We start from the raw sequence: 8738 nt of genomic DNA, 5'->3' as shown, positions 1-8738 counted from the left end.
TCATCCAGCTCTACACCTTGTTGTCAAAGAAAATAGCAGTTTGGTTACGAACCAGAAATGGAAATATTTGAAAATAAGTTAGCTCTGATGGGAGTAGCCTATACAGGTCAGGCCATTGACGTTATAGGGTAATGGAACAAACGTGGGACAGGGTATTCAAGGTTCTGAAACTGTCAAACCTATTGTTGAGCCCTAAAGGCTATAAAGGGACCAAGGCAGAAGATAAGGTGTTGTTCCTCCAACTCGCATTGAGCCTCACTGGAGCAGTCTCTCAATGACATGACCATCACTGTATTCCCTATTATCAACATGCTGGGAGTGACTTTTGCCAAAAACTGAACTAAACCAACATAAAAATATTATGGTTAAAAAGAACAAGTCACAAATGAGGGATTCTACAGTGAGTAACTCACCTCTGACTTCTCAAAGCTCAACCACTATCTACAAGACAAGTCAGGAATGTGATGGAATATTCCCCACCTGCCTGAATGAGTGCAGCTCCAACATCTCTCAAGAAACCTGACACCATTCAGGACAAAACAGCTTACTTGATTGTCACCCCATTCATCACCTTGAATATTTGATTCCTTTACCACTAACGCACAGTGACAGCAGTGTATGCTATCTCTAAAATACACTGCAGAATCTCAATCTCTCAGTCAATATTACATTCCAAACCTCTGCTACCTGGAAGGACAAGAGGAATAGATGCAACGGAACATCCTCATCTACAAATTCTCCTTCAGGTCACACACCATCCTGACTTAGAATTATGTTGTCATTCCTTCACTGTCACTGGATGAAAATGCTGGACCTCCCTTCCTAACAGCCCAGCGTGTCTCTAAATCACTTTGACTGATATGGCTCAAGAAGGCAGTTTACCATTAACTACTGAAGCAAAATTAAGAATGGTTAATAAGTACTGGCCTAGACAGCAATGCCCACAACCTGTGAAAGAAAACCACAAGAGCATAACCATGTTTTTGTAGTTGACATACCCACAAAGACATCAATGAGGCCAAGATCAAATCTCAATCACAAGAAAGCAACTTTAAAAAAAAAAATATTTTGCAATGAAAATAAAAGTGAGATTGAGTAACTTAATTTCTCAACTGATGATTAACAATGTGACTTTTTTTTCTGAAAATCCATGTTCTAAGCAGAAGCTACAGTGGAATGATTTTGTTCTACCTTCATTTGTAGTGATGCCAATCTTTAAACAAGACCTTGGGTGTGCATCTTATGGAAAACAATGAAAACAAATAGCTTTCAATAGTATTAGATATTGATCAAGAAAGTAATGTATCAACTAACCTACAGAAAGATGTTCAAAGCATAAATTCTTTGGTCAACAATGTAACCCAGGCAGCCCAGAATGGACTCCCAACCTCAAGGTGAATCCTAGTGTGGACTCCCAGCTTTAAAAAGCCTGTAATACTAAATGTTTACTTTTATCTCTTTATTTTTCTAATTTATGCCTAAGATTTTGTACCTAGGTATCTTTGTATATAAGATGGCACCAGAAATGTAGACTGTACACTTTTCGCTGTACTCATGTATCCCTGTAGTTGAGTACATATGACAATAAACCTAATTCTAATTCTAGTCAAGAAACCATAGACATAAATTCAGTGACATATCTCACTTACTATCTTATATCACCAAGGTAACACACATTTAGTCATGCAGCGATAGATGGGAATCTAGTTTTTAAGAGGTTTTTTTCATGGAGTTCGATTGATAAAATTCAATTATTCTAACTGGTTACCATAGGAGGTTTGTGTCAGGCTATGCACAGTTGAATTCCCCATTCCATGACTTGCTAAGTAAATCAGACAATGCTGAAAGACTGGGTAGAAAAGGATGTGCAAGGCGTGATATTTCATGCAGCATCACAGGGAGTCGGAGCCCGGTATATGAAAGCTCCTTTTAGATCTTCGAGCAGAAACATGTCTCAGCACATCTCCTTTACTACAAGGGAGTCCAACTCCTTTCTATCCTGGAAACTGACACTGACTTTCTTGGAACAGGAGTGGTACTGTCACAGGTTCAAAGTCAGAAAAGATGTCAGAAAAGAAAAATACCACAAGCTGCAATTCAGTAATTGCATTCAATAAAACTCAGTACACAACAGTTCACCTTTTATAATCTGACTGGAATTAAAAAATCTTTCCCAGGTTCAGCGAAAGGTAGCTTTCTGAAAGCTGTTTGCTTATGAGTAACTGAAGATGATCTTGTACATGACTCAGAAGTTTTATTGGATTCAAATTGCCTTCACTGGCTGCATGCTAAATAGAAACTGCTGAAAGCATGTATAATTGTCATTCATATTGAGACTGTTGTCAACATGGAATGTGGCCAAGCTGTACAACATGAAGATCTGATTCCTCTATCTCAATAATGCTACCATTACTTTAACCATTTTTGTCCAGCAGTCCATCCACGTTAATAACCAATAACTTAGGAGCTAGACGCACCCAGAGGTGGTCTGACATTAGGACATGGAAACCACTGCAGCTTGTGCATTACAAATTCTATGGAAATTTGATTGATGTTTCTTTAATTAAATCAAGTGACTGCATGTAATTATTAATTTTGAAATTTGCATTTTGTTTCAAAAAGTTATTTAGTCACTGAGGCCCAATGTTACCATCAGGGAAATTTGATTAAAATAGCGAATGAATCACCTTGGTGTGAGGAAGGAATGGAAATACTTTGTACAGCTGAAATGAGGTGGTACCTCTTTGTATTGTGGCACAGTAAGAAAATGTACTATCTCACGTGAAACACAGCCATTTGTGTCAGGGAGTTCCACACTCTGGCCTCATCTGTAACAAGTCAGATGATTTTCACTGTGCCTTCCAATAAAGGCATTCTGGAAGTGTTTTCAGCAATGGAGGAGGGGGTAAGGGGGCATTAGATGTTGGAATAAATAGAAATAATAGAAAATATAACCAAGTATTAAGGTATTTAAACTGTTATATTCTAGATGACAAAACATTATGGAAAATTAAGACAGTTATTTCAAATGTTTTTCAGACCAGATGCCACTCTTCAGTTAGTTCATTTTCTAATCAGGGACATTGAGAAACATTTGGTAAACTCATTACTGAAATAAGCTATTAAGTTTTGTCATTTGATTCAATGCATTTTAAAAAACAATGTAGAATTTATTTTGTTCATCTAGTTATAACAATTGGATTTTTACTTCAGGTTGTTTGATGTTTCTGGATAACTCTTGCAAAACCGTACATCTCTATTTTAAATGGCCAACTCCCAGTATACTTAGTGCACATGCCAAGCAGTTTGAGATTTATTGTCTGAAAAGGACCATTTAAAGTGGAAGCTTATGTTCACTATAATCCTAAAAATGCCATCCGCAACAATGTCAATGTAAAAACAGGATCATATCTAAACTCTTTCTCTCTGTCCCTATCTGCCCTTCCTAGAGTGAAGCTTAGTAGAAAAATACGCTAATCTGTTGCAAAATTACAGATGAAAGAGGCTACAAAGTCCACACATACTCTGGATTGAACACAATAAAAACACATTTTTATTAAGTTGCTTAAGTAAAAGATGTATATGCATGAATGCCTGCCCAGATGAAGGTTGGTTGGTTTCAATTCTATTGCATTCTATCATGAGTAGCCTGTAAATATTTACTATTCACATTGAGAAAAAAAAATGAACGATGCTTGAATAAGACCGGAAGAGTAAATTGTTCTGAGGAAGGGTCACTGGACCCAAAATGTTAACTCTGTCTTCTCTCCACAGTTGCTGCCAGACCTCCTGAGCCTTCCCAGCAATTTCTATTCTTTTTTTCTGATTTCCAGCATCCGCAGTTCTTTTGGTTTTTAAGAGAAAACTGTCTCTTGTTACTGCCAACATGAATTACTGCCCTCAATAATTCCATTCATTTAGGTTGAATAAAACATCTCTCACCTAAGTTTTCACCTTAGCATAGTGTTAAGACTAGGAATATTGCCCAAATAGCACCGTTGACCATAACTTTGATTTTTGATTTACTGTGGTTGTTACAGTTAGAAGTGTGCAAAAATAGTTTCAGTTTCAATGCAAATCAAGTTCAGAATTCCTATTTACCATTTTCAGCCTTCACAGCTCATTTTCTGTAAATTGAGAATGAAATAAATGTGAAACCCCAGACGCACTTTGTGGGATATAGAATGAGAGCTTTTCAAAGTATTCATTTCAGAGACAGAAGTGAGTACTTCTTCTCTTCCTTCCAACAGAGACAGTTCCACATGTGGACTGGGAGCACAGCCAGGAGACAGGCAGTCATCAGGGTGACAATATCCAGTTTCATGGTCCTTAGGAATGTCACTTGTAGTGATGACATTGAATAAAGTGAATGAAGGTTTAGGAAGCTGGTATTGCTCCACCATGTTGCTAAGTAGGATGCAGATACTAGTTTCGACTGTAACAGCTTGGTCAGATTCACAAATACCCCTGTTTCTGCTGATCTTCCAACAGGATCTGACCCCCTGCTCACCTTTCACTCAGTTAGGCAGCCACTATCACCAGATTATAAGCTGGGTAAAAAATGCAGACTTGGCCTGGTGCAGGTACGGAGGAAAGTCATTTAGGAATGGGCGAGTGGGCACCACTAGGTTTCACTAAGTCATGCAGCAGCCAGAATTCAGCCTGGCTCCCGGACACAAAGAAACACTCACAGTCCGGCAGCCTCCTCCATGCCGTGTTGCTTCAAGCAGTGTCTGGAGGGTTTGTAATGAGCAGTGTGGAGGATAATGGGCACATACTGTATGGGACAGGAATGTAAACTAAATTGTTTTTTTAACAGGCTTTTCTATGTCAAAATTCTTTTCATGTTGCTTACGTATTTTCAGGAACAAATTAGTTAAGCTAAACAAGGAAATGTTCAGGTTAAGCTTATGTTATTATTCTCTTTTATCATACGAAAGTCTCATTTCATTAAAGTAACAGTATTCAAGGAAGTCATCACAAAGGCAAAACAATTAACTAAAATAACCTATTACTTTTGCAATAACAAGGTGTAGAGCTGGATGAACACAGCAGGCCAAGCAGCATCAGAGGAGCAGGAAGGCTGACATTTCAGGCCTAAACCCTTCTTCAGGAAAAAAAAAACTTTTGCACATTTACTTCTTTTCGACAACAGCCAGCTTACCTTATGATAGCATCGGAAATATGCAGCTCGTTCATCTGAAAACTTCTCCAGTCGCTTTGGGCCTTTGCTGGAGGCCTTCTTCAACACAAGCCAGCATCTCTGGTAAATCTACAACGTACAAAAGCAAAGAAGAAACAAATTAATTCAATCTTTCTCTTCTGGGTTTGTGATTATGCTGCCCTTCTGAGAAAAAGCAAATACTGAGTTGCATTCACAACGCAATCTATTGTTGGAGTTGCTGTTTTACCAGTGCCACTATTAGACTATTCAAAGGCAAATGGGGAATTCTGCCAAGATCCTTGACAACTTTCCTCTCTGAATCATTTCATTTATCTGTTATTTGTTGAGCATTGCTGTGTGCATATTCACTTCATTCACCAGCCAGCAACAATAACTGCATTCCAAAAAGTAATTTATTGGCTGCAAAGTGGATTGGAATATTCTGGGAATGTGACAATGCATGACATATATGCAGGGTCTTTTATTTGAAAATTCAATGTTAATCTCCTTTGCCTGCTGAATAAAGCACAGATCAGTCTACTGCTGGTTGCATTGCATTTTCTTTAAATCCTGAGCTGGATAATACACGAAGAAACAGAATCCCAGTTACTTGTACAATCCAGCTGGAGAAGGTTGGCTTTTTTTTCCCCAATTTAAGAAATAACGATAACTGTAGGGTAATTATCAGCTTCTTTCATTGCAATAATTTTTGAAGAAAGAAATAGAGGATAAAGAGAACACGGAGATCTGGCTCATGCTGCCAAACAACCCATCCACCCTCCACCACCAACACTTCCTCCTGGAAAGATACTTAGCTGTTAGCTGGCTGCTGACACAGTCCTGCCCCACAACTATAATGTACTGCCGGAAAGCTAATTGAGCATTATATGGGTCTTCTGGTCCTCATTCTCAAAACTCAGTCATGGATGTTTCCAGGATTGCAAGAATTTATGTTGATTAATCAGTATCATGGACCAATTTCCTCTTTAATTGCAAGTATTTAATAATTTATAACAAAGTGCATTCATATCCTATATAATATCTTACATTAACCATATGGCTAAAGGAAATGAGGGGATTTTTGCTAAGTAGATTTCATAAAAATAGTTGGAGGGAAAAGTAGTGTTGAGGAAGCAGTGAGCAGGCAGAGGGACTTCAATAGTTGAGTAGAATGAGCAAAGAAGTGGCAGATGGAATACAATGTGGGAGAATGGGACGTTATGCCTTTTGACAGGAAAAAAGAGGCATAGACTAATCTGAAGCACAAAGAGACTGACGAGTCCTAGTTCAGGATTGTCTTAAAGTTAAGATACAGAGTCAGTTGGCAGTTAGGAAGGCAAATGCAATGTTAGCATTCATTTTCAGAGATCTAGAATACAAGAGCAGAGATGTACTGCTGAAGCTGTATATGGGCCTAGTCAGACCGTATTTTGAATGTTATGAGGGGTTTTAGGCATTACAACAAAGGAAGGATATGCTGGCTTTAGAGGGGGTCCAGAGGAGGTTTACAAAAATAATCCCAAGCATGAAGGGCTTGTCATATGGGGAGCAGTTGAGGACTCGGAGTCTGTACTTGGAGTTTAGAGGATGAGGGGTGATCTCACTGAAAATTACAAAATACTGTAGGGCTTGGAGAGAATGGACATGGAGATATTTCCACTAGTAGGAGAGACTAGAACCTGAGGGCATAGCCTCAGAGTCAAGGGATGACCTTTTAGAACTGAGATGAAGAGGAATTTTTTTTCAGCCAGAGAATGGTGAATCTGTGGAACACTTTGCTGCAGAAGGCTGTGGAGGCCAGGTCATTGAGTGTCTTTAAGACAGGAATAAATAGGTTTTTCATTAGTAAGGGATTCGGAGGTTGTGGGAGAAGACAGGAGAATGGAGTTGAGAAACATATAAGTCATGATTGAACGGTAGGGCAGCCTCAGTGGGCCAAATGGCCTAATTCTGCTCCTATAGTTTATGGTCTTATTCTCCTTCCTTCCTATCTACTTCAATGGAATCCATTTTCAGATACAGTACTAAAGCAAAACATCTTAGGCTGGATCTTAGCAAAATTCTTCGAGAATTTTGGGCCTGTGAAAATCTAAGGACTGTGAAATTTATCCAGTACACACTTTTGCATTCTTGCTGCTCCTCGATTTCTGAGGTCCAGCATTCAGACATTCATGTCAGTAACATTTGCACTGACGATAGCAGGTTCTCACAATCCTGCAGTATACCAGCAGGCAGTCACACATATGATTTCCTCTACCCTATGATTTTATCAGATTCCTGTGGGCAACTTCAACCTCCGTTCAAGTTCATTTCACTGTGAGCAATTCGGAGTTGAAGCTGGGGGGGTGCAATCATATTCTTCAGCAAATTGTCTGAACTCAAATCTTTGTGGATGAAGGCTCATTCATACCGAAAACTTCAGTAAGCATTAGGCGTCTGAAAAAAAATACTTCCATGCAATTTATTGCTTTTATTTTCCAAGTGTATTATGATTTGTGCAACCTTTTGGGAGACCACATTGATCAAACTTGTCAAAGACACCTTCACCACGTCACTGAAACAATTTGATACTCACTTTGTTGCTTTAATTGGTGTAGCAGATGACATTTCAGCTCTTTTATTTGTGAATTTTGCCTGTACCTGTATTTTCAGCGGCATAAGCAACTTACGCGAAAATAATCAAAGTTCAAGTCTATTCTGATTCCTATTTTTAAAATTCTCTACATTAATTCAGCCATTAAATGTTCCAGGAAGTGCCGTTGGCCACTTAAAACTGTATTACTGTATGCTGAGGCACCATTCATTTGTGTCTATATTGAGGAGGATACATATAAAATACTACTCCTAAGAAATTATTTCCACGTAATTAATCTTCACTGCAAACTGAACACTATTTTGCACATAAACGGTTGCATGTGTGTGTGAAGTAGTAAATACTTGATTGAGTGCAATAAATACCTCCTACAGTGATGTTACGAGGACATGATAGGAGAGTACAGTAGGATTTCAGGCGAGACAAAGCTCAGGCCATGTCCTCTTAAACATCTCCATGGTAACGCCGAGTCTATTCTTATAACTTCTAAATAGTCTCAATCATGCAAGAAATTACATCTTTCAATGGCAACAAACTCAAAATAGTGATCAGTGTGGGATCTGAAGATCTAACTGAGCAGCAACAGTCCCAACAAGGCAAATATGCAGGCAACCCAGAAAATGTCAAGAAAAACAGATATTGCTGATAGCTGAGAACATCAAAAGCCAACATATCTTGTGGCAACATGCAACACTGAAAAATGACAGAAAACTTTCGAGACCTGATAAATGTTGGAACAGAAACAATCTGCAGCCCTAAGGCAGAGGTACAGGATGCATCAAGAAATGGTGATCTGTAGGGGTGGTGCCATGTCCAGTTCAGACAGGGAATGAACAGACATATAAAATACCAAAGTGAAATCACAAAGTTAAATCTTTAAACAGAGCAGTAATTCAGATTGGAAGGGCAAGAAATAAAAAAAAAATCACAGCTCAGATTGGATGTCATCTTGTAGTGTCCACCACTATGAAGCTAAGGATA

At 38.7% G+C, this 8738-nt stretch overlaps 1 protein-coding gene across 1 annotated transcript in view; it reads right to left on the bottom strand.

Annotated features, from left to right (window-relative positions):
* LOC109928729 (docking protein 5-like) overlaps positions 1–8738 on the bottom strand; it is a 394735-nt gene that overhangs the window by 173267 nt on the left and 212730 nt on the right. Inside the window, exon 3 of the mRNA XM_048608408.1 lies at positions 5165–5272. Coding sequence (XP_048464365.1) covers positions 5165–5272 — 108 coding nt within the window. The remainder of the gene's footprint in view (positions 1–5164; positions 5273–8738) is intronic.

Source organism: Rhincodon typus, chromosome 19 (assembly GCF_021869965.1).
Source record: "Rhincodon typus isolate 14 chromosome 19, sRhiTyp1.1, whole genome shotgun sequence".
Lineage (NCBI taxonomy): Eukaryota > Metazoa > Chordata > Chondrichthyes > Orectolobiformes > Rhincodontidae > Rhincodon > Rhincodon typus.
Note: the sequence above shows the minus strand (reverse complement) of the source record. Positions and strands in the feature narration are given on the sequence as shown.